The sequence below is a fragment of the Taudactylus pleione genome, unplaced genomic scaffold (genome assembly GCF_031769625.1).
Source record: "Taudactylus pleione unplaced genomic scaffold, aTauple2 ptg000839l, whole genome shotgun sequence".
In the NCBI taxonomy this organism is placed as follows: Eukaryota; Metazoa; Chordata; class Amphibia; order Anura; family Myobatrachidae; genus Taudactylus; species Taudactylus pleione.
Genome location: NW_028285241.1, coordinates 38,505 through 65,135, shown reverse-complemented (window position 1 = coordinate 65,135; position 26,631 = coordinate 38,505). Strand labels below are relative to the sequence as shown.

The window sequence follows — 26,631 nt, the reverse complement described above, 5'->3', positions numbered from 1 at the left end:
GCACCACGTTGGTCAGAGTAAGACTTCCGGCGGCTGAAGCGGAAGTGATAAGGAGGTTGTTTGACATCACCTCTGGCGGAAACAGCGGGAATGCGTTCCAAGGTAATGGAACGCATAGCGTCAAAGGAGCACTCAATGTAATAGGCAAATAGGGAGGTTAATGGTGACATCACCTCCGGCGGAAGTAGCGGGCATGCGTTCCAAGGGAATGGAACGCATAGCCCTGATTTTACACACCCGCTTGGACAATTAGTAAAAAGAGCGGGCTCATCACTCATTAGGACCTCTATATAAACTATGCACCTTAGAACATATGGATATACCTTGATAAAGGCTGTTGCCGAAACGCGTTGGTATTGAAGGGACTGCCAGTCTTCACTATTACAGAGAGGGACCTGTCCATTTGCAGGGAAGGTGACTTGCTGTGGGGGTAGCATTGTAACCCCTTATGCTTTTACACTGTGCCTTTCTGTAAAGGTCAATTCTGGTACGCTGCCATCTTGATTTTATTTCCTGAATTGATTTGGGACTGTTTTATACCTTGTGAGAAATAAATGTAACTTCACTTCACATGGTGGAATCCATATTGTGATTTTTTTTGAGGTGCTGTTATATGCTGAAGGAATTTTTTAAGAAGTCATCCCGATAACTAGGAAAAGTTCAAATTGAAGGAACTAAGAACCCAGTTTACACTGTTTACTAAGGAATTTTAAAGAAACCAGTTTTCACTGTTTTGGGAAATTGACATTTATATGATATCTATGTGACTTTCTATTTAAAGTGTTTTTTTGCTACGGTAACCATATTCCCTATAAGTAACTAGGCTGTTCATAGTTTGAGTCACCCGCTGGTTTTGTGTCTAAAGCTGCATACACACACAACGATTTTTTGAACGATTATCGTTAAACGATATCGTTTAACAAAATCGTTCACTTTCTGAGTCGAACGATTATCGTTCATGCGCGTTCACGTTTGTAGTTCAGTCAGACTTGTCAACTCAACGATTTTCATTAAGTTAATATGCAAAATTCGTTTGTAGTTCAAAAAAATCGTTCATTACACTTTAAAAAATCTGACAGATAATCAATCGTTCATAAAATCGTTCATAAAATCTTTGGTAACAAAATCGTTGTGTGTGCAGCTTAAGGGGTGTATTTACTAAAGTGAGGGTTTTTAGAATTGGAGATGTTGCCCATAACAACCACTCAGGTTCTACTTAACATTTATCTAGCACCTTCTAGAAGAAAATAGCTAAAATGTGATTGGTTGCTATGGGCAACATCTCCATTCCTAAAAACCTGCACTTTAGTAAATATACCCCTTAATACTCTGCAACATCAACACCTGTACACTCCTATCATTTTCAACAGAAGGAATGTATGGGATGGATCAATTCAGATCTACATTGCTCATGTTAGCAATGCAGCATCAAGGCAGCCTACTATATATATATATATATATATATATATATATATATATATTCTAGTATTCTATAAAACACCTGTGTATTATGCTACATGCAGGGCTTCCATATATTGCTTTCCAAGTTGCACTGTTCTGTGCTGTGTTCCAGAGTCTTAATCAAACACCTGCGTGTATTCCGCCTGCATTCTAAACTGCTGTGCTGTGATCTTGAAACTTTATTATACACAAGTGTGTAGCACTTCAGTACTCAGTATCTTCTACTCAATTCTATTAGCTGTACCTTACATCTCTCCAATGTCTCTTCCTATTCCCTACAGTCACGTCTGGGGCTTGTCCAGGGCCACAACCTGTGGAGTATCTGCAGTGGAGCCCAAATCCTTGTGGGGAGCCCCTGGTGAAGACCAGTGATCCATCAGACACTGCTCCTCTGGGAAAGCAGTGTCAAACCAGTACTGACCAAATGAATTCCCCACATTCCAATGCACTTCTGACACTGATATCAGGATCCTAAATATTTCAGAAAAAACACAGATGTGTGTACACAGTCTAATCTGTACCCATATTACACTTTCAAAGCGAGTCACTGAAAGCCAACATTTCTATTATTATACCTCACACTTTGAGAAAGATTAATAAGGCACACTAACGAAAAATTGGGAAAAGGCCTGTATGTACAGTGCTGTATGCAAAAAAAAAAAGGTTTAAATAGTACATGTCAAGTATATTTAAAAAAAAACATACTGGAGAATGTTGCATGCCCCACTATAAATTAGGCGCTGTGTGAATCAATAGAAAAAAAAAAAAAGCCAAATTATATCTATTATGGTCTAAAAGCTAAATGGTACAGTAAATCCACAGCTTAAAAAACTCTGCCATTACAGTCCAGGTTTTAAGGATATCCATTGCTTGAGTTGGTTAAATCAAATTGACTGAGTTACTAATGAAGTCACCTGTGCTCAAGCATGGCTATCCTTAAAACCTAGACTGTAATGGGGGAGTTTGGTCATCTCTGCTATAAGGTGTTTTAACAGAGGGTATACTAATCAGAAGCTGATTACACCAGTGTGAAAAGTAATTAGCTTACTGAACAAGCTCAGGCTGGGATTCTCAGGTCATTTTGTCCCAGAAATGCTGAACTTATCTCACAGTCATCACTTCAAGCCACTAATGTCATGTATTACAGGAAAACCATGGTCATTCACACTGTATTTTCGGATGCAAGTATCCAGTATATGACAATAAACACAGTACCACGAATACCCCTTTTACACTAGTGCTAAAACCCAGGTTATTGCAGGGTTAACCAGGGTAGCTCCTTGGTGTAAAAGTGGACAGGATTGGATTTCCGGGTCGAGTGACCCGGCAATCCAACCCAGGTAACTTGCAGGATTTAACACGGGAATAACTCTTGAAACCCCGCAATGTACACGGCGCAATCCGGGTTACGATGACCTGGAGCGAGCCGCATGCCTGCCGATTGGCCGGCTTCAGTGGTACTTGGAGGTGACATCTCCAAGCGTCCACTTCCTTGCCGGAAGAGCCAGGTCACTGCAGACTCGGTTCCAGTGTGAACAGCGCCGACTCGGGAATTTCCTGGGTCGGCCCCGGCTAAATTCCGGGTCTGATCTGGTTTGGAACCCTCTTCCAACCTCTGGGTAAGACCCGGAATTTAGGAATAAAACCAGTATTATTGGGCAGCAACAAAAAAAAAAATTTAATGTGAAGTATAGATGAATGTCTCTATCATTCTTCATACATGTAATTTGGTTATGAAATATGATGTGTATGCCTCTGCTGTCAGGTGCACTGGCTAGGATAAATAAAAGTTGTGCAAAACTGATATAACTATGAAAGCTTTCATCACCTGTCTGAACAAACTGCAAAACAGTAAAGCCGGATGGGGGAGATATATCAAAGCTGGGAGAGAGATAAAGTACTAACCAATCAGCTTCCAATTTCCATTTTGCAGGCTGTGTTTAAAAAATTATAGTTTGGAGCTGATTGGTTGGTAATTTATTTTTTACAATTTTATCTCTCTCCCAGCTTTGATAAATAGCCTCCTATGTTCATTCCATATGTGTTCTGCTATTAATAGATGACCAGGCAAAGTACTAGGTTTTGGCTTTGAATAAGAAAAAAATGATGGTGCAATCTGTTAACCATAATAAATCAGTATTAGTAAGGGACATTAACTGTATGCATACACACAAGACATACTGCAGTGTTGAATGATGGTTATTGCAATGACAATATGAGTTCAATATTATAAAGCACTTATATAAAAAAAAAATTTGTTTTGTATCACATGTAACACATCCTTTTGACTTCTTTTTGTGGTGTGAGAATAGTCTATTTCTGCTTTTCCCACTTACATTTCATTTACAATAGCCTGGTGTGATTTAATACCATTGACAATGCCAATTGGGTTATTCAGATGTTTTGAGAGAATCTGTTTGTGCCACAATGTAAATGAAATATTTATGATGCAAAGCTGCACTACAAGTCACAGGCATGCTGCACATGGTAGAAAAAAGTAAATCTACAGGTGTGCAGGCTAATTGCAGTGTTGCCACACATCATGTACAATTCATATGGATAGAAACTTACATTTTAGGGTCACCATTCTGGTAACCCTAAGTGCTTGTTGAGACAAGCGTATTCGTTATAGTGGCTCATGCCACAGTAGTAGTATAAACTGTGGATCAATTTTTGTATTTGGAACACAGCATGAATAAATTGTGAAAATTACATGTTTACACACTGCCATGTGACACCTCGGGCAAGATCAATGGTAAGCATTACATTTTGTATGGAATCAGTTTTGTTTAATTCTTCCTAGTGCAGGGTTGAACCAAAATGATTAGAAACAGCTGTATTTTAAGATACGAATTTGACTTGCAGGGGAAACAGTTAAGTAAAGCTGGCCACACATCTAAAGATTATCTGTCCAACCAGCCAACTAGTTGATTGGTTGGAATGAAAATCTGGTAAGGTATGAAAGCAAATGACAATCAGCAATTTGCTCCCAAACGCCGGAAAATGGACAAAAACTGTTTGAACAAATTGTTTAGATTATAAAAAATGAAACAAACTTGTCTGACGACCATTTTCATCAGTTTTCTGGCATTTAGGAGCAAGTTGCTGATCATCAGTGACTCCCATATCTTACCAGATTTTCATTCCAACCAATCAGCTAGTTGGCTGGTTGGACAGATAATTTTAGATGTGTGGCCAGCTTTAGTCCTTGAATGATTGATTGTGGGATTGCTGTCATTGGCTGATTGAATGTGATTAATATATAATCACTCAGCAGCCCTACAAAAGGCTGTTCAGACCAAATGAGACTACTTGGTGCAGAGATTAGTCTATGATCTACATCGCCAAGCATCCAGTGCTAAATGTATGCTATGCTGGAGGGTGATGTCAAAAGCCCTTTGCAGGCTATGAAAACTGTGCAATTCGGAGTCAAACATGATAAGGTTGCTCTGAGCCCAAAGCGAATCAAGAGGCCTATGAATGCCTTTATGGTATGGTCCAGAGGGCAAAGGAAAATGCTGCACCTAGAATATCCCAAAATGCACCATTCTGAGATCAGTAAGAGACTGGGAGCAGAATGGAAACTCCTTACTGATGTGGAAAAGAAACCTTTTGTAGAGGAGTCAAAAAGACTGAGAGCTGAACACCAAATAGATTATCCAGATTACAAGTACAAACCAGAAAGAAAGCAAAAGACCCTCAAGAAAAAGGACCAGTCGTCTTTGCCTGACAACCTCAATGCTCCAGATGTAAAACCAGACACCAGTATTATTGGAAGTGGCCGCATGACAGACAATGTTACCCACATGAATCCATGGCCTACTGGGGCTTCTACTCTCACACAGGACCAACTGGGCTACATGCAATATACTGGGACAACTGGTCCCTTTATTCCGCATATGCACAGGTATGATATGCACCGCTTGTATTATAATCACATGATGCCTTTTCCTCAGGCCTACATGATTGCAGCTTCCACCTGTAACTCATCACCAGCCTACAACCAGCAGATCCCAACTGATCTGAGCCTGGGAAATTTGGGCTCTGTGGCAAAACCTGATTCCAGTTCTTCAACTGCCCTACATGCACAAAGAGCTTCCTCAGAAGACCTGCAATGTATGACTAGCATGTACATACCTCTAGGGAATACTGGAAGTGATCAATGTTTCCTCCCGAATACCGCACAACCCTATGCCCATCAACATTATCAAAGTGTGGGTAATGACTGGGATTAATGGCACTGCACTATTAATGCTCACTTAGGCTGTGACTATCCTTATTTTAAGATGCTTTGCTTGCTTAACAGGAATATGAACATATATTAACAACTTGGGCAAAGAATGGAAAGGGGCATTATTTGGACAATGTGTATAACTTTTAGAATTTTTTCTTTTTTTTTTGTCCGTCTTTTAGCACTGCATTTGTATGTATGAAGGTATTTCAGGTTTTAATTGTTTCAGTGAGGCCTGGTTTTTTACTAAAGAGGTCTTTTATAAATGACTCTTATAATGAAGGAGAATTCTATGAAAGCCTCTTAATGTTTTAGCATTCATTTAACAAACCTTTGCCGGTCACTCATGCAAGAGATGTTCGCTTTTTTTTTTTTTTTTTTTGGAGGGGGGGGGGGGGGGGGCTACTTTGTTACATTGCAAACCCATATTAAATCACACAACATGTTAGTAAATGGTTAATGTGGTTTTTTTTTTTTTTTTTTTTTTTATAATGACTTGCTTTGGGTTGAAAGCTATCAATAAATCTTCTACAATGAATGTTTATCTACTTTTGTTTTCGGAATATAAAATCCTAATATAATTCCTGGATTTGATCATTGTTGGTTTGGGTAATGATGAAATTATCTCTAGTTGTCAGCTGAGTTGCATTGTAATTAAATCCAATAGCTAGTTGGTGGTTTATGATCCTACTGTGGGGGAAAGCTGGGTACTCTCCTGCTCAACCTAACTTTTGGTAAGTGGTCAGTGTATATGCAATCATCCACCCGCTATGTCTGCTAGCAAAGCCATTTAAATAAGCCCACCCATTTGTGATGTCATTCAATGGATTTTGCGGGCAACATGTCAGTGGATCAGATGTACACATAGCCAGATATCTGAAAAAAATTATAGAGATATATAATATATATTCATAGCTGATCGGCCCTGCAGCACAGCCGATGCCTATGTCTGTGAACTACATCGTTCAGACATTCAGTTGTACACACCCACCATTTGTACAATCAACCGATATCGTTCAGGTGGGTACCCAGCATTAGTCGGCTGGCTGAATGACCTATCGAATAGTGTGTACCCAGCATGAAGCTGCATACACACGAGTTAGTTAATGAACGATTTTAGTAAATGATTTTCTCCCTTGAAAAAATGAACTAAAATTGTTTACTAAAGTTGTTCATTTACTATGTTCATTTAAATGTAATGAACGATTTTTTTAGAACTACAAATGATTTTTTCATATTCCCTTACTGAAAATCGTTGAGTTGACAAGTCTGACTGAACTACAAACGTGAACACGCATGCAGGAAAATCGTTCATCGTTTGACTCAAAGTGAACGATTTTTACAAACGATATCGTTTAACGATCGTTCAAAAAATCGTTGTGTGTATGCACCTTTAGACCCCACTTGTGGATGCTATCCAGTATCTCTAGGCAGCAGAGTATCACCCAGCTACCCTGTTGAAGTTATTAATTGAGGCAATGCAAGTTTTCTATTGCTGTAGTAAAATCTTTATTGGCTTTAATACTTTACTGTTAGTTTTGAATAACATGCAATATCTAATGTTATATTTTATTTAATACATAACTATTTGCTTGGTGCATAGAAAGTAGCTACTAAAGGTTATCATATATGGTCACATTGTTTAGTATGGAGTATTCTAATGTTTGTTGGGTATATAATAAGTGGTGGGCTTTCCCTGTGGTACTTAAAACTGCAATAATAAATGCAACTTTAATAAGCAGCCACTTAGTAATTATAGAAAATTGTATATATATAGAATGGTACTTGTCCTGAACTTGCAAACGCCTTCTCATGATTTACAACACATTGCAACTATCTTTCTATTCCATGTGTCTTCATTAAGGGTAGAGAGCATAAAGCGTGATACGTCTCCGCGTGATACGGTGTTGGTAATCGGGTACCCCTTTTCATCTGGCACAAAATATCCTTCATGAGTCAATATTTCTTTCTCTGTAGAGGAGATTAAATAAGTAGTTATTAGCTTGTTCTATATACTAGTCTTTTACATTTTACTACTAATACAACACTTGAAGTAGTATAATAGCCTGTTTATTAGGGTGCAATTAGATTCTTATGCAAGGAAGATCACATGAGGGGTGGGATGTACTAAAGTGAAAAATTAGGTAAAAACCCTGAACATGCAGTTTTTGGGGATTTACTGCAGTTTCCATATGTACAAAGCAACAAGATGCATTCCGGTGCCTCGTCCTGGTGGGTAATGCCATTTTCAGATGGTATTACCCAATAGAAGCCTATGGGCTTCTTTTCGGGATGTTTCCCCAAGAGGGATCCATTCGGATCCCTCCCATCTCTGGTTGTTAAACCTGGAAGTTCCTCTACGTTAGGGTGTCGCAAATGAACGCTCTTATTGGGAGAGCTGTCCTTTGTGACTTTTATTACATTTGTAAGTACATACCACGGTATGTACCTGATGAGAGGTGAGATGTACCACATCATGGATGCGATGCTTAGTACATCACACCCAAAGACTTTAGACCTTAATGGGGAAACTTTACCGGTGAAATCTGTTAGTATAGTAATATACCATCAGGGAGTATGACGATTTGTTGGATGTTTTGACTATTGGGGGGAACTGCAAGTGCTCAGATACCATAAGTAAAACTTTTTCCAGAAAAAAAGTTAACGTTTAGGTCCATTTATATGGAAACCTATTTTAAGTAAACTAAAGACATTAATTTGAACACTTCAAATGGTGCTCAAAACTCTGCTTGAAAGTAACAATATAATTGTGTACATTCCTCTTTGTAAGTAGGCTTAATCATGGAAAAATACTTAAACATATTCACCCTACTAGAAATGTCCCCTATTTGTTTATTATTCTCACCTATAACCACATACCAGCATAATGAGTAAAGGGTATTATTGTGTGGCATAATGTGTACAGGGGCCCTACTACTTCTGTGGCAATCTGTTAAGGGCATTACTGCGTGGCATAATGTGTAAAAGGGGTACTACTGTGTAGCATAACCTGAATGGGCTCTGGGCCTGATTCAGACCCGGTCGCAAGCGCTGTTTGCTCGCAACCGGGTCGATGGCCCAGAGTGCATGACGGAGCCGGCTCCGTCGTGCGCATGCGCGAGACCCGGACAGCGACGGGCGAGCTGTCGATGGTGAGTGACAGTTCGCTCCCTTTGGTGGGCGGGCCGGAGGTGTGCCTGTCCAAATGGAGGCATTCCCATGAGAATGCCTGTCGTTTGGGGGTGGCCCAACTGACATCACAAGTGATGTCAGTGGAGAGCTTCCGTCTCTGTTAGAGCCGAAAGCTCTCTGGTGCTTGCGGCCACGAGACCCTACCACAAGGGTCTCGTCGCAAGCTCGATGGCCGTGATGGTCTTGACCATCGCGACCATCATCATGGTCGCTCGCTGTGGGTGGTCAGACCGCTCTGTCAGAGCGACCGGGTCTGAATCAGGGCCTCTGTGTGGTGGGGAAATGTATGTTTTTTTTGGGGGGGGGGGGCTTACCTCTGGGGGGACCCTTTTAAGATATTGCGCTGTGGCCCACAAAGTTCTAGTTACGCCCTTGCATGCGCAAACACAGTGCTGACTAATATATATGGTCACTTTAGCAGTGCACTAGCTTAGTCCTTTTAAACAGATTCCCAATGGTTGGGAATCTGTGCAGGCACCCAACTTTGTGCTGCGCATGTACAGTACGGGTCCTGCGTGATCGAACGCAGATCGGCAGCAGACTGGCAGTGATTGACAGTCTGCTGCCGTTTGTGGGCAAGGAGGGAGCGGTGACTGACTGACTGTTTCCCCACCGTTGGGGGTGGGGGGGGAGAAGAGGAGATTTCCTGGTCTCTTTCGCTCATCGGCTGCAGCCAGCTTGCTTGACCACCTGGGTCACTCAGCCAGCTTGCGTGACCACCTGGGTCACTTAGCCGGGCGATGTTCCCGCAGATTATCCGATGCTGTTTTGTACAACGCAGCTTGGATAAATAATGCAGCAGGAGGCCCCCCGTGTAGTTTGCACCTCCGCCAGGCCCGCCACTTTCGATATCCACTCAAACACATACATTGTCTAGTGTATATGAGCCTTAAGTCTGGATTTTATATGAACTTGCATGAAGTCATGAAGTTTCACTTGCTCAGACTGATGTTAAAAGCATACTTTTGTAGCATTTACACTGGTTTTTGGCAGACTGCCAATTTCCACTTGAGCCAGACCTGGAACTTGTGTAACTTAAGTGTCACAATTTTTAGGAATTGTGTGACAGTGTGTTGCCCTGTCGAAGTTCAAACCTAGGCAAAAACCTAATCCTGGTCAAACTATACCACCATGCCAAATTTGGTGGAGCAAGGTCCAAAACTCTGGCTGTGCATAAAGGACAAAAAGACAGTCGCACTTGCTCGCTTATTATATAGGTATTCATTTATACTTCTATCATAAGACTGTATTTTGTGTTTAAATATAGATTACAGCACATAGTACATAGCCACATCACACTGGAAAAATTTAATTTCAAGGTGGAACAATAATGGATGATATAACTGGCCACTTAATTGTGTTTTAGGACATATAGGGGTCTATTTACTAAGCTATGTTAGGAGATAAAGTGAACAGTGATAAGGAACCAGCCAATCGGCTCCTAACTGCCATTTTTCAAACACTGCCTGTGTTGGTACCTTTATCACCGTACACTTTAACTCCTAATGCAGCTTAGTAAATAGACACCACAGTTGTTTACTGTAAGGAGTGTCTTGTTTAGACCCTTTGCCTTATAAGGATTTGATAGATGTCATGTGACTGACTGTAAGTGTCAAGATGAAGTAGATATTTTATTTTATATTAATTTTAGACCTTTATGTAACCCTAATTGTCAATTTTACGTGTAGAAATTTGAGGATTTACACCATCGCCAAACTGGATGATGGTACTTCTGATTAGAATGTATTAATCATATGCACTAAATAGTTATAATATTGTGTTGTGGGTATCAGTGGCGTCACAAGGGGGGCGTGGGCCACACCTGGGTGTCACCCGCTGAGGGGTGACACCAGGGTGCCGATGACTTCTCAGGGACAGGAGCCGGGTGCTGCTTTGTAGCAGTATGAGCAGCACTCCGCTTCTGACAAAGTGAGGGAGCCGGCACTGCACACAGGCCAGTCAGCACCTTGGGCACCAACCCCGAGTGATAAGAATGCCCCCTGCCGGCAAGGCCACGTTCTCTTTTGTCGCCACGCGTACCCCAGCCCTCCCTGCAACGGGTGTCAGTCAGGGTAGGGGGGGGGGCTGCCACGGGTGGGTATTTTTATTGCATCAGAATGCCTTCTTAGATTTATTAAAATTGTACTCCAAAAATTTAGATTAAACTGTAATACATAGACTAGAAATTATTTGTATTGGATGCATATTAAAGCTATTGAATATTAATAATCACCTGATGGAATAAGATTTATGGTGAGACTAAAGAATCTGTGGCTTTGATCTCCGCATACCCCTCATGCGCCTTTAAGTGATTATAAGGGAGATGCATTAAGCATTGGATAAATTGTCCTCATTAACAGAGCATATTGTTGCACCTGGGGACACCACACACTAGTTCTGCCACTGAGAGTAGAGCTATTCAGCACTGCAGGATTTCATGAGAGACCAGTACGATGTGGTCGCTCTGGTTTGAAAACTGGAGTTGGCAGAATTTAAACTGCCCAGGTTGTTCAGCTGATGATGGATTCTGTTTCTCTGGGAACAAGGCCTTTCCAGGCTCTGTTTTGTAGTTTATTTATCATGACTGAATGTGGATATTAGTGTTTTCCAGCATATGCCTTTAACATAATTTGTACCTTGTAAAGCAATGGTCATCCCATGCATACCTGTTGCTGGTGTGTTCTGTAGCCCTGGTGGCCTTACAACAGTCCAATTAAGATCAGAACATTCTTTTTCCAGGTATTTTTCCATCTCAAACATGTTTGTAAGCACACTTCTGATTAGAGGTATGAGTAGATTGCGTACAAAGAATGAAGAATTATGTGCTGAGCTAGCTGTAAAGCGGGGGGGAAAAGACCATTGTTTATATAGAGTACATGTAATAAAAATGCTATCAGTTGATCTGTACATTATTCACTGAAAATATACAAATTACATTATTTAAGACCATACTTGCCTACTTCTTATATGTCCTCTCCAGGAGAAACCCGGAGAGGAGACTCATCTGGCCACTTGGGGGGGGGCATTCTGCTAGCCTAATCTGGCTTACAGAGTGCATAGAATGGCATCCTGCAGCCAGAATCTATGCAGCAGTGCCACCAGGACACTTCAGACGGTCACACTGCTGCCCTTACAGGATGCTCCAGGCATTGTTGTAATCACTGGCGATTGTGGCCCTGCTCCTGTGTCACATCACACGGAAGGTACGTGGCCTGCAGCGGACCCACGAATAATACAGTAATAGAACTAGAGAGAGAGATATAGATATATATATATATCTCTATCAAAATGGCCCTCGGCAGAAAAAAGGTTCCCCGCCCCTGATGTAGGGGATCAATGAGTATGTCTGTCTGGCATTTTGGTTGATATGTGGAACTGAAACCTGACATGGCTTCTATTGCTGAATTTTCATGTCGACATGTACATGTGACTACAGAATAAAGTATATGCTATTATAACAAACCATACATAAACTTGTTTATTTACATGCCAACGTTTCTCTGTCTCTTCATGCTTAGCTATCAAACAAATCTGGGACGTAATAGGAGTTTGTTATACAAAACCTTGGTTGACACACTAGTAGAGAAGCTTGAATAGACTTTATATCACAAATACCTACTATCCGTATACCATGAAGTCATTGTCACCATCCTGCTCACTCCACTCTGACGCATGGCACTCACTAGGGCAGTCATGGAGTCTGTGTATCCACTGATGGATGAAAACATTTTACATGGGAATCCCAAACATGATAGAACTGCGTCCTGTCCTTTAAAATGCTCTGTTAATGATTCTGATGAAAATATATTGCCTTCTACCACCTGGAAAATACATGTGCCTATTAAATAATTTATTTAGAGCATTTTTAATTTTACATTGCAACTATAATAATTTATTGTATAAAGCCGCACATTTTATTCCATAGTTACCAAGAACATCCGGGATCCAGTCTACAGATCTACAGTAAAAAGGTAGATAATGTCTAGATAGACGCCAGATGTTAGACAGCTAATGGTTCAACACACTAAAGATCGACGTGTAAGAAGGTCGACAGGTACAAATGGTATACAGTCAAAAAGTCGCATGAAAATGACTGACACAAAAAAAAGGTTGACACTTTTTTGTTGCCTTTTTAGGATTTTGGCACTAACCCCAACGGTTAGGGTTAGGTTCTAGGAGATACGGTTAGGATCAGGCACCAAGTGGTAGGGTTAGGCACTTACCGGGGGTTAGGGTGGAGATTAGGATTAGAAAAAAAAATGTCGACCATTTACCTGCCGATCTTTTGACCTTTAGGGCCAAATGTAATAGGGTGAGAGTTTAGAAGTAAGCATCTGGAAAACATCTGGATGAGATTTTAAATCACAAGTTTTTTGAGTCTGAAAACATGCAAGTTTGTTCTCGGACTCTTACATTGGCTGAGTTTTAAAAAGTGTGAAAAAACTCAGGGTAAGAGTTTAAAAAATGTGAGTTTTTTTCACACTTTAAACTCAGCCAATGTAAGAGTCCGAGAACAAACTTGCATGTTTTCAGACTCAAAAAACTTGTGATTTAAAATCTCATCCAGATGTTTTCCCATTTTGAAGATAAAACTCGACCAATATGAGAGCTTGCTTCTAAACTGTCACCCTATTACATTTGGCCCTTAGTGTATCAACATTTTGTCCCTGTTGACCTATTTACTGTCTACCTTTTTACTGTAGATATTTCAATCCACATCTGAACATCCGTGTGGCTCCCAAAATTTTGTTAGTCCTACGGATATCCAGAGGTGTAGGTCACCCTATTGAAACCCATGCACTTCTAAGTGAAATGGGGTGGTGTGATCATGATGATGTGATTCTCATGAAATTGCCCCACGTTGGCCCCAACCCCTTTTCATGGACCTGTTATTGGCAGTATTATGCCATGAGCGAGCGGGAACTAATGACAAGAAGCACCAGCTCTGCTACACACACACACACACTCACACTGATTTGCTGCAAATCCCACCTAGCTTTAAAAGTAGAGGAAAATCTCCTGGAGATGTAGATTTTATTTTTTGTTTGTAAAGCAAAGTTAACCTTTAGTGCAACATATGTTTAGCTATTGTTTTTCAGTTTTATAATACATCAGAAAAAGTACTACATTGTATGACATTATTTTAATTTTGTAAAAATAAATGTAGGACATATTTTATAAGGCATAGTATAGATAGGTAATTGCAGCAGTATGCTCCGTGTCGATGCACCATTAGAGGCACCAGCCTCTATGGCATGTGCAGTTTCTCCGTCTGAGCATGGCCTCCAGTGTGAGTAGTTGTGCGTCTTGGGGCTCAGCCGCTTACAGCAACACACCTGCATCTGTTTAGGCTGCCAGCCACTGCATTGAAACCACTGTATAACCAATGATGGTTATACTACTATTATTATTATTTTTTATTTATATGGTGTCTCAAGGGTTCAGCAGCACCTTACAAAGTATATAAGCAAATAAGAAAACCGTTATTAACAGTACAGAACAATGACTTGGTTTATAAACATTGCTGCACTAGCGATTATAACATTCAAATAAGCAGCAGGGAGCAGTGGTGTAACTACCATAGGTGCAGGGTGTGTGGCTGCTATGGGGCCTGGCCCTCCCCCTGCACCTAAGATGATAGGCCATAGTATGCACCCTCCTCACTCCCCTCGGCTTACCTGCTGGCTGCTCCGTGGTCCCGCTCCCCACTCCCTCTGTTGTCGCGTCTTCTTGGTCAGCTTCGGCTCTCCTCATTGACTGATACTGGGAGGAGGTGTGACCGCCTCTTACCCAGCATCAATCAGTGAGGAGAGTCTGATAGAGCCGACCAGGAGAGGAGATGTGCCTAACTGCGCAGCATGACAATGGAGCAGGTAAGTCGAGGAAAGGGGAGTGAGGAGGGGGGGGGTGGGACCTAGTTGGTGCCCGTGAAAAATTTGCTATGGGGCCTCCCTAGCTGTAGTTATGCCCCTGGCTGGGAGTAAATGATAGTATAAGTAAGGGAAAGGAAAAGCACATGACAGTAGAGGGTCTTGCTTGTGAGAGCTTACATTCTAAAGAGAAGGGGCAGACAGACACTGATGACACAGAGGTGGTAGACAGTGAGGAAGGAGAATGGAGGATTGGGTTAGGATAAGAGCTGGAAGGCTTTGGTGAAAAAGTGAGTCTTGAGATTTGTAGAGCGGTGGAGATGTAGTAGCATTAAGAACAGATTGGAGTGGAGAAAGGTGAAAGTCAGGGAGGCCAGATAGGAGGAGGTTACAATAGTCCACTCTGGAGATGACCAGTGAGTGGATAAGTGTCATAATTGTCTCCCGAGTGAGAGAGGGTCTGATGCCTAGAAATGTTTCTGAGATAGAAATGGCAGATCCGCAGAAGGTACTGTGAAGGAGAGGGAGGAGTCAAGGATAACTCCAAGATGGCGCACTTGGGTGTCAGAGGAGACGGCTGTGCTGTCAATGCATGCTCACTTTAGCTGAGCTGCAGACGCCACTTTGGATGTCTGCAGTTGAAAAAAGTCAGTCATTGGAAAGCTGCATCCGATGGCAGGCATCCATCAACTATAATTATTATTATTCTTTACTTTTATGGCGCCACAAAGATTCATCATCAGCGACTTACAGTGCATAACAATGCAGGAGAAGGACATGGTTTATAAACATTGCTGCATCCGTGATCATAACACTCAGTTAAGCAGCAGGGCGGCAGTAACCAGGGCTTAGGTGCCATTGTAGGGAGTATATGACAATATGAGTAAGGGAAAGGAGTAGCACACGAGGGAAGAGGGCCCTGCTCGTGAGAGCTTATATTCTAAAGGGAGGAGCAGACAGACATGGCTGACAGATGAGTTTGACATTCAGGAAGGAGCATGGAGCAGTGGGTTAGGATGAGTCCCAGATGGCTTTGATAAAGAAATCGGTCATGACAGCCAGTGTGAAGTTTTGTGGAGAGTCTGAGAGGGAGAGAATTCCAGAGGTAGGGAGCAGCACTGGCAAATCTTGGAGGCAGGAGTGGGAGGAAATAATCAGTTGGCAGGAGAGGCGGCATGCATATGTGAAGTGGTAGGGCAGTAGTGTGAAGGGAGATAAGGTAAGAGATGTAAATGAGAGAGGATTGGGTGAGTGCCTTGTGAGTGTGAGAAGCTTGAATTGGGTTCTAAAGGGGAAGGGGAGCCAGTGTAGGGCTTGTAGGAGAGGTGAGGCAGATATAATATGTTCAGAGAGGAAAATAATCTGGGCAGCAGCATTGAGGACAGATTGGAGTGGAGAGAGGTGGGCCAGATGGGAAGTTACAGTAGATGACCAGTGAGTGAATGACTGTCTTAGTTGCCTCCAGGGTGAGAGAGGGTCTAATCCTAGAAATGTTTCTGAGATGGAAATGGTAGGTCATAAAAAGGTACTGAATGTGTGGTTTGAAGGAGAGGGAGTCGAGGATAATGCCAAGATGGCACACTTTGGGGCTAGAGATGGTTGTGCTGTCAATAGATAATGAAATTATCAGAGGTGAGGTTATGCGGAAGTGTGGGAAGATGATCAGCTCAGTCTTAAACATGTTAGGTTTAAGAAAGCGCTGAGACATCCAGGAAGGAGTATCAGAGAGAAAGTTGGAGATACGAGTGAGGAGAGAGGGGGAGAGGTCAGGGGAGTAGAGGTAGATCTGAGTGTCATCAACATAGAGATATTGGAGGCCAAAAGAGATGATTAGCTCACCTAGAAAGAGGATTTAAAGAGGGAGATTAGGAGAGGTCTCAACAGTACTTTGAACTTACCATTAGTGGGAGTCGGGGTGAGTGGAGTGATGATAGGAGACTGAGAAAGAGCAGTCAGAGAGTTTGGAGGGCAGTATCACGGAAACTGAGGGAGTGAAGGATTTGTAAAAGGAGAGGGTGGTCTCCAGTCTCAAAAGCAGCAGAGAGGTCAAAAAGAATGAGCAAAGAGTAGTGGCCCTTCTATTTGGCAACAAGGAGGTCATTGCTGACTTTTATGAGGGCAGTTTTAGTGGAGCAGAGAGGACGGAAGCCAAACTGAAATGGGTCAAGTATGGAGTGGGAGAAAAGAAAGGCGGTTGAAGTCAATATACTCAAGGAGTTTGGAGGGAAATGGGAGGAGAGAGTGGGTGGTATTTGGAGAGAGTGTTAGGATCAATGGTGTTTTTTTTTAAGAATGGTGTGTGACAAGGGCATGCTTGAATGCAGAGAAGACAGTGCCTGATGTATGGGAGTGATTGAAGAGGTGGGCAAGATGGAAACAAGCACAGGAGAGAGGGGATAGCATTAAGGGCGGAGGTGGAAGGGGAAAGGACCAGATGAGGGCCATGACTTCATCTTCAGATAAAGGGAAGAAAGATGTCAGAGTTTGTAAGATGGACGGGAAGTGGTGGTGTGAGAAAGGAGGATGTGGTGTGCTGAGGGTCTTGTGGGATATAATGTCCTGACATTTGTAGTCAAAAGTGGCAGAGATGATGGAGGTTTGAGTACAGGGATAAGGTTCTTGAAATATGACTGTTTAGAGAGGGAGAGGGCGGTAGAAGCACCCTTTCCTCTATTGTCACTCGGCAGTTTGTGAGCACTTTTGCAGGTATATGATGTATTTGGAGTGAAAGGGTTGAGGTGTGGATCTGCGAGGGTGAGTAGTGAATTGATACACTATATTCTTAAATTATGAATATTAGTTCAGCCCACAAATTGTCTGGTGTCGTGATGTTTATGTGACAGTTCCATTTTAAGGCTGGTAGCACCTGAAAAGCATTTGGTGCAAGCTCTATTAATAGTGAACTACAGGGATGCTAAGCATGGGACCACAACAGAAGTCATACAAAAAAAAATGTGCATGGATTATCCCCCAAAAAATAAATCAGCAGCTTGCTAAACTAAACAAAATGGTCTAAAGCAGCAAATGTGATAATCAGGTAGTCTTATGTGAAAAAGTTAGTAATATACAATACTGTAGAGTGCTCCTAATTTTGCTTTCATTCAAATTAGGACAGAAAGCCGATACAGCATGGCAATGTCTGGGATGTTTGGGATTCTGCGCATTTGCAGGACTAGTTCTGCATAAACGCTCATAGTCCACCCTTAACTGCAGCATGATTGACATGTTGCAGCGCTTGAGGGAGCGGCAACCGGGAGCATTCTACAAAACAGAGGCATGCTGCCCCTGTGTTGTAGGTGTGCTAAGCCAAGGGTCTGTGTAATCAGACGCAGATTTCCTGGACCGGGCAGAGAGGTTCCGACAGCCAGGCTAAGTAAGCTTTGGATTACGCAGCCTGGCCAAGGACAGCGACTAACACAACCGATGATCCAAAGCAGCATCTACGGACGCTGAACTGGGATCGCAGATGCAGGAGATGTCTATTTCCTACAGATACCTCCTGCTGCATTTGCATTTTAGTTGGACGGTAGCCGCTATCTTGTAGCTGTGCAATACCATCCACATCTGAATTAGACCATGTGAAAGTAATGGAGCATACACACGGGACGATGTACAACGATAACGATATCATTGTACGATCTCCCGGGTGTGCTGGATGATCGATATCGATCATCCAGCACACCATGTACCCACCAACGATGGCCATCGTTGATCGCGGGTCCCTATAGTAACCTGGTCAATATCGACCAGATTGGCCTACATGCACGGGCGATGGACGATATCGTTATCATCCATGCGTGCCCGGGCATTGCAGGTCGTTGGCCACTGCAAAATGGACGATGTGAATGATAACGATATGATCGTTATCGTTCATATAATCCATTTGAATCGTACCGTGTGTGTACCCACCTTAAGACACACTACCTCCCAACTTTCTGACCCACTCAATAAATTCAAAATCAAGCCAGTTGGGAGGTATGCGCAACAGCTACCTATACATAATATTTTAGTTTACACTAAAACAAGTACTACAAAAAATACTCCGAAACCTATTTTACACATTTAAAAAAAAGTTTGGTGTTTCTATATTGTTTTAGCTTTAAATAATAAAGTGTCAGATTAGCAGGATCACAAGGTGAGTTTATTGTCCTTTACCTTAAGATTCTGGTGCTTAATAGTCAATTTACTGACATTTCTCACAATAGCTGTTACTTCATGTCCATCCTGCAAGGCTTGGGAAACCAAGAACAAACCAGTCTGTCCAGTAGCTCCAACAACAGATAATTTCATTTTGATACCTGCTTGTGACACAGTTGTTTTTATTACATAATTTTGTTACTGCAGTCAACTCTAAAGCTGGGTCCACATTATGCCGATCGGAACGATATATATCGAACACAACGTTTAGTGTGTACACATGGTCCATCGTTCCTGGCTATCATTCATTGAATCATTCCATCTGCTGTCGTGCACGTCAGATGGGACGATTCAATGAACGACCTGGTGCAGTTACATGCAGCATGTGACAATATGTCTCGACATCGTACAGCGGAACGTGCAGTGTGTACAACGCACACAAAGTAACATTACATTGCTCGCCACATCACTGGGTCGCACCGTCTTAAGGTCTACCCAGCCTAATGGTGCATACACACGATCAGATTTTTCCTTCAGATATGAACGATAACGATTTAAAAATCGTTCAGTCGTTCATATCTGAAGGAAAATCGTTCATATCTGACATGCCTGAACGATGGACGATCAACGATGCGCGTTCCCGTTTGTCAGATAACGATATCTGACATCTGATGGGTTTGCAGTCAGACTTGGACGATTCCATTCATTTTAATGCAGTCAAAAATCGTTCAAATCGTTCAAAACTTTGGTAAAATCGTTCAGTCGTTCATCTGACAAGTCTGACAAATCTGACCGTGTGTACGCTCCATAAGAGTCAGCATCAAGCTACCAATATGAATAAAAATGCCATTAATAAGAAGGTGCTGCACATGCTGTGTAAATTAAGTATTTTAACAAGTGAAGGTTGTGATTTCTTATTTTATATAAATGCTAAAGGGTAATTACATTTTTTATGCCAAAAATATGAAGCATCCTGTTTTGTTAGTTTTATGTCTACATAAGTGACTGTTGAAAAATACTGTTCTCTGTTAGATTATAAGTTTAAAGTTGTGTATAAAACGGTACTCCTATACATGATTTTTACATGTTGACCACATGATGTCACTGTAGTAATGCAGGTGTCTGTGTAAATAGTTACAGTACTGTATATGACTTTTGTCAATGTGTGTACTGTATGCTGTTATTAATGTTGGGGTTCGTTGTTAAATTATATGTATATATTTTTTTTCCAGTACTATTATGTCATTTTTATTACCTGTTTTATATTGGATATGTGAAATATTGTACAAAAGCTACTTTTATGCAGAGCACAAAATCAGTGAAGTATGTGTTAGTGAAAAGGGGTACCTATGTGAAGGCAGCATGTATAAATGTCACTAAAATCTTCCCAAACTTAAAATATGTGACACAATGGAGACTTCATAGTACTAATTCATCACGTTGAAGGGTAATAATTAAATTACGTCTGAATGCCTTGTTTACACTTTCACACTTCAGTTTGCGCATGCTGAAAATCCTATTAGAAAGGCTGCAGGCATAAACAGATCATCCCCTGTAACTGCTAGACAAATGAAGAAATTCTTACCTGGAGGATTAGGCTAGCCGACACCACCTTTAATGGACTGTGGTAATACTGTGTGTTTGTACATTGTCTTAGTGATGCAATCATGCAAGGGGAGGACCAAATTACACAACCAAGACCAAAGTATCACATTACATACTGTATGTCTATGATCTGTGCAAAGAAGCACATTTCTCTGAGACACTCCCATTACCCTGCATTTAGCTAGTGCTCTTGACTGCAGTTTGATCAGTACAGGCCTAGCACGAGAAAATGCAGGGCCTACAGCTTAGACTGATTTAAAAAAAAAAAAATGAGCTCATGGACAAATATAATGCCGCATTGGCAGTAAAGGGCAAAAAAGCATTTATCTAGTGCACTGTGCTTGGCACGGCACTGGATATGGCAGAGACTAAGGGGCATATGTACTATGATTTGCAATTTAGCTGCGTTTTTTCTCAATCCAATTCACCACTAGAAATGTCTCTTTGTGTATTTTTTTTACACCTATGTACAAAGGATGTGTTGCTTAAGTATTGGATGCGATAACCAATACTTCTACGATAACAACTTTAATGTTAACGCCGCTTTTAGCACCGGTTTGGTCTCCTGTGCACTCTCCCCGGTCTGGTCTCCTGTGCGCAGGCGCTGTCTTCAGGTCGCCCAAGGCACCCACGCATACTAAAAAAGGGGGTATATCTGACATACATATATATAAAACCAGGACTTGAGGACTGAGGTTGGGAATCACTGCTGTACACTGTTGATCTGAGAAACCAAATGGACCACAGATTGCAGAGACTGCCTATTCTTCCTTAGGGTGCCACCTTCAGTTCCAGTACACCGTGCTAAGGCAGACTGCTGTGCTAATGACAGACATCAGCGGAGGTAGAGCCTGGCTAATTTAAAGGCCCTTATCCTCTTTGGCATTGAATGATGTGCAAATTGCTTCTAATGCAGTGAGTAAACTTCAGTACTCAGGATTGAGATTTGATACTGGGTTGCTCACAGGATTTGGATCCAAGGATTCATAAGGTCATTCATGCTGATACAAAAGTGGTGTTTTCCACTTACTAAGGTACACCCGCATTCACATAGAGGGGACCACACTTGGTGGAGGTTACCACGAATATAAAATACTGCACTAGGAGGCGCTCTCTCTCTACCTTTTTGTCTTATAGGATAATACGCTGTCTGAACAACAGTCTTTGGGAAAAGGAGCTGCCACCCTTGAGACTTGGGGAGTGCATCAACTGATGATCATTTAGACATTGATTTGATTGAACTAAGACTAAGCGCCATTACCACTTTCTTGTAATTATATATATATATATATATATATGTGTGTGTATGTGTGTGTGTATGTTTGGAAACCCCCCTAAAAATCCTGCCTTTGCCACTGCAAGGTGCCCTCTGAATAACTGTGTATTCAGTCACTTGGCCTGCAGTGGGAGAAGTGCGGGAATCGGCTGCGGAGTGTTCACGGGCAGCAGAGTTCAAGCCCCAGTGGTCATCAGCGTGCCAGAGAGCGGGCGCCCAGCAGAGAGTGCACCACAGCATTCATCAAGGACAGTGACGGACAGTGTTTTGGATAGTGGCAAGAGCGGTGTCACGGCAGAAGCCAAACTGACAGTGCAGCGTTTTGTAGCTGAGGTGGAAAGCACTTATGCAGGCAAGTTTGATATGTTCTGTTAACACTGCGGCAAATGTGTACAAATACGTGTAGTAGTAGTAGTAGTATAATAGTGGTATGTGGAGCAGGTGGGGGCGGTGGGTGCCAGGTCTCCGTGGCGCAATAATGTACCAATCCTTTACCAAGTTTTTGCCTTAATTGTAGAGGTTACGAACAATGGAATCATGTGAGGAGAATGGCGCGTAAAGGAAAAATGTAATGCAAAAACATTTTGAATGATGTTTTGGTCATTTCTCCCCAATACTATACCCACACTACACTGCCATTTTAAACTAGATATCTCTGTGGTAATGGATTTTGCCCTATCAAAATCCATTATCACAGAGGACAGGATGCATGACGCATTGCATTTTAAATGTGATCCTGCCATCTTTCACATGCATGCCGATGTCCGCAACGCCAGTATTCATGACGCTCTCTTGGTAAGTGTGCCCCTTAGCAATGGAGGGACTTCCAGGTCTATGACCCAGAAGCCCCTCTGGCATCCTTCTGCGCATGTGCAGAAGGAACCGCACTGCAGGGGGGTGGTGACAGGGATCTGATTAAATCCCTCTCACAGCACACTCTGATAGAAGCCCATATGTTTCTATAGGGTAATGGCATGAGGAAGACTGTATTAGCCTTTGCAACCAAGCTTGTCAGTGCATTGCATTCTGGGGATTTCTGTATTTGAGAAATTCAGTCAAAGCTCCATCTTGGGGTTTTGACAGCTTTTGTCCTTTTGTTGTATCTTGGCCGTTATCTTATTATATTGGGTATTATAGTTGCTCACATTGTGGTGCTCTAACTAATACTGCTTGACCTCTCTAGTGAGGTGAATCTTGAAAAAGTACTAATGAGATGTATTAATATTTCATCTGCCTGATTGTGGGAGTGTAAACTCTCCCCTCGGGCGATTCAAGCCACAGCATACAGTGCATGAGACTCGTGCTGATGGGCTGTCTCACCTCCGGGCTGGTTGGACAGTGCATGCACTAGATATTGTGGTGTATGTATTCATAACTACGGTACTTCCGCAATGATTAACGGGCCAACTTACTGTGGATATTTTTTTGTTAAATATCCTGCCTATGTACAATGGAGAACTTGCAGGGACAGTGGTTGCGGTAACCACTGTCCCCATGAGTTATATGGCCGGCATTTAACTAATTTATTTCACTGAAGTCAAAGCCTTTCCCGGAGGGAGCGGACACTGTGTCAGCTTCCTGAACTGGCCGGGGTCAGCAGGGGAGAGATCAAAAGACATCTCTCTTGCACCTGCAGCCCCCATAGGCTTACAGCAGTTTACACCATCTGAAGATGTTGTAAACTACCGGGCTAAGGGGCATATGTATAAATTATTGTGGCACTTTCAATGAAAATATTCTGGTTATGTACCAAGGGGAACTCACAGGGACAGCGGTTGTGGTAACTGCTGTCCCCACGAGTTATATCCCCAGCATTTTGGAGAAGTCTTTCACTAAAGTAAAAGACTTCTCCGAGGGAAGCTGACACTGCGCATGCGTACAGTGTCAGCTTACGGGACTGGCCGGGGGCTGCGGGGGAGAGGTCGGAAGATCTCTCTCCTGCCTCTTTAGTCCCCATAGACATACAGTAGTTTACACCATATAAACTCCAAATAGTTTTGCTTTTTTCTGTGAAATCTCCTGCAAAGTGCTATTAGTGCATCGGATCGTTACATAAAATTATGCAGAAACTGCAGTTTCTGCATAATTTTATGTTAAAATCAGCTTGATACATATGCCGCTAAGGGATCTATGTATCAAGTCCTTTTGTTATCATTATGCTCAAACTGCAGTTTCTGCATATTTTTATGTATCGATCTTATGCACTAATAGCACTTTTCAGGAGGATTCACAAAAATCTCCCGCAAAGTGCTAATAAGCATTTCAAATTGCAGTCGCCATTATTATCAATGGGGACTACGATCTGCCCCATATGTACTAAACTCCAAAAAGTGCATGCACACTGTCAGCTTTCCCCAAAAGAAGTCTTTCAGTTGTGCGAATGACTTCTCAGAAATTCCGGGGATATAACTTGTGGGGACAGTGGCTACCACAACCGCTGTCCATGAGAGTTCCCGGTAATACATAGTCGGGATTTTTTTCCTATAAAATGAAACTATTCACAGCAAGCTGGATTGTTAATAATCACAGTAGTGCCGCAATTAGTAATACATAGGCCCCTAAAAATGTTGAATTTACCTGCCGATATGGATACATACTAAGGGGCATATATGTATCAAAGCTTGATGTGAGATAAATTTGTGAGATATACTGTATATGACCAACCTATCAGCTTCTAACTTACATTTTGCAGGCTGTGTTTAAAACATGATAGTTAGGAGCTGATTGGTTGGTGATATATACAGTATCTCACAGTTTTATCTCACATCAAGCTTTGATACATATGCCCCTAATTGCGGTTGGTCCGTGACTATTGGTGCAATCCAGTATTGAATTCTCCAGCATTGTGTTGTTTAACATCGGTACGATGTAGAAGATTTTGCAGTAACAATTATTTAGTTTAAACACATAGTCCCCTTAAAATGTAAATTTTGAATTGAAAACTAAACGTTAAATAGCATTTTCCCCTATAATATTTTGCAGATATGTCTTCAGAAACAAATAGTGGGATCGAGGACGTTGACGACATACTGGAATCTACCTTGAGTCAAGACACTAGTTCACAGGCAAATAACCCCCCCAAAAAATTTAGATCCCCGAGATTTTCATTTATTGAAAATGTGACTTTAGTAAATGGTGTGATGCGCAATTATGGTTTTAGTTATTGAGGAGAAGCTAAAGGTGCACATCCACTAAACGATTTTAGCCCTGTCCAACCTCTAAACGATTTTCCCTTGAATTTTCCCTTGAAATTTGATCTTCCACTCTAAACGATTTGCAAACGATTTGCAAAAGATCTAAGGATAAACGATGTCGTTTCAAACTGATTGACAGCTTTCAGCTATAGTGGGCAGATAATATTTTAGAGGGGTGGGCGTGGCTATAATGAGGGAATAAATAGGTGGCGGCCATTTTACTCATTGCATTTATGCTCTGTGGCTAGTTTGGTTTGGTTTATACCTGCTGAACGCTGTTGCATTGCTCATTTGCTGTGGTTTGTTTTTGGCTTGTCTTTAAACAAACTGTGCTTATTTCTCTTCCTCATGGATCCTTCTTATCGCTATCGTGTGATGACAGCATATGCTGGAGTCGTGCTTTTAGCTGATAGGGAGAGGTCTGAGAGACGGAGAAGGGTGCACTCATGCTGGACCAGGGAGTGGTTGCTGCAGAGGGATACTCTGTCGCACATGCCACTGCTGATGGGACTTCGTGAGAACAACCCTGATGACTTCCGAAACTATCTGAGGATGGATGACGTCACCTTTCGGGAGTTATTGAGTTTGGTGACGCCCTATATCGAGAGGCAGGATACGAGGATGCGAAGGGCCATACCCCCTGAGGAGAGGCTGATTGCTACCCTGCGGTTCCTGGCGACTGGCAGATCCCTGGCTGACTTAAAGTTTGTCACCCTCATCTCTGCGCAAACTTTAGGTCGCATCATTCCGGAGACCTGTCGAGCCATATTTATGCTTTTGAAGGCTGAGTATTTTAAGGTAATCACATTTTATGCTGCTCATTTATTTAGGAACCCATTACCCCCCTCTCCCCTCAGAAATGTTTGTATGTGCAGGACTCCTAGTATACACTTGCAGGTCTCCGCAATCTGCCCTAATCTCTCACACATCATGTGCTGCCCCTCTCCTATATGCTGCAGGACCCCACATTCCCCCCCCCACCCCCCGAAATGTGTATGTGCAGGACTCCTAGTATACACTTGCAGGTCCCCGCAGTCTGCCCTAATCTCTCACACATCATGAGCTGCAGGACTCCACTATCCCCCCCCCCCTGAAATGTGTATGTGCAGGACCCCACTATCCCCCCCGAGATGTGTATGTGCAGGACTCAAGAGTAATTTTATTTGCTAAAACACACTTCACTTACCCTTTTTTAATAATCTGTTTTAAATTGGAATATAATGGGGTTGATGTATGAAGCCCAAAACCAGTATCAGCGCACGTTATGTGCGCTGATACCGCTTCTCCCCGATGTATGATCGGGGGGTCTGGACGGTAAATGATAGGGGCGCTATGTGCCTCTGTCATTATTGGTGCTGCTATCTACAAGATAGCAGCGCCGAGCATAAGCGCTATATATGAACGGCCATACCGCATGACCATTCGTCTGGCTGTAGCTGGCGTTACGGACAGCTACAGCCTGGCGCTAGCCTATACCCACAACAGGGACAGCGCTGTCCCTTCTGGGGCTGCTGCCGGCTCTAGGGCTGCACGTGGGGATCTCACGATACTGGCGAGAGCCGGCCGGGACAGAGACACAGTGTATCAGCACTAGGCTGATGCGCTGTGCTCTCCAGCGGTTAGTGCCGGAGGGGGGATTTAACGCTCCCACCTTTCCGTCCGATG

General features: G+C 42.4%; 2 protein-coding genes across 3 annotated transcripts; one reads left to right on the top strand and one right to left on the bottom strand.

Moving 5' to 3' along the window:
* Positions 1-4,768: 4,768 nt before the first annotated feature.
* Positions 4,769-6,044, top strand: LOC148474509 (transcription factor Sox-3-like). Its single transcript, XM_088458508.1, has one exon. The coding sequence runs from the start codon at positions 4,824-4,826 to the stop codon at positions 5,694-5,696; it is 873 nt and encodes a 290-aa protein (XP_088314634.1). The 5' UTR covers positions 4,769-4,823; the 3' UTR covers positions 5,697-6,044.
* Positions 6,045-7,191: 1,147 nt separating this feature from the next.
* Positions 7,192-20,545, bottom strand: LOC148474508 (flavin reductase (NADPH)-like). Of its 2 annotated transcripts, none has more exons than XM_088458505.1 (5): positions 20,477-20,545; positions 18,910-19,052; positions 12,504-12,705; positions 11,551-11,718; positions 7,192-7,663 (listed from the first exon to the last, which is right to left on the bottom strand). In XM_088458505.1, the coding sequence occupies exons 2-5, from the start codon at positions 19,042-19,044 to the stop codon at positions 7,503-7,505; spliced, it is 666 nt and encodes a 221-aa protein (XP_088314631.1). In that variant the 5' UTR covers positions 19,045-19,052; positions 20,477-20,545; the 3' UTR covers positions 7,192-7,502. The 2 variants fall into 2 exon arrangements, with proteins under 2 accessions (XP_088314631.1, XP_088314632.1); XM_088458506.1 differs by having other exon boundaries at positions 18,910-19,055; positions 20,477-20,514.
* Positions 20,546-26,631: the final 6,086 nt, after the last annotated feature.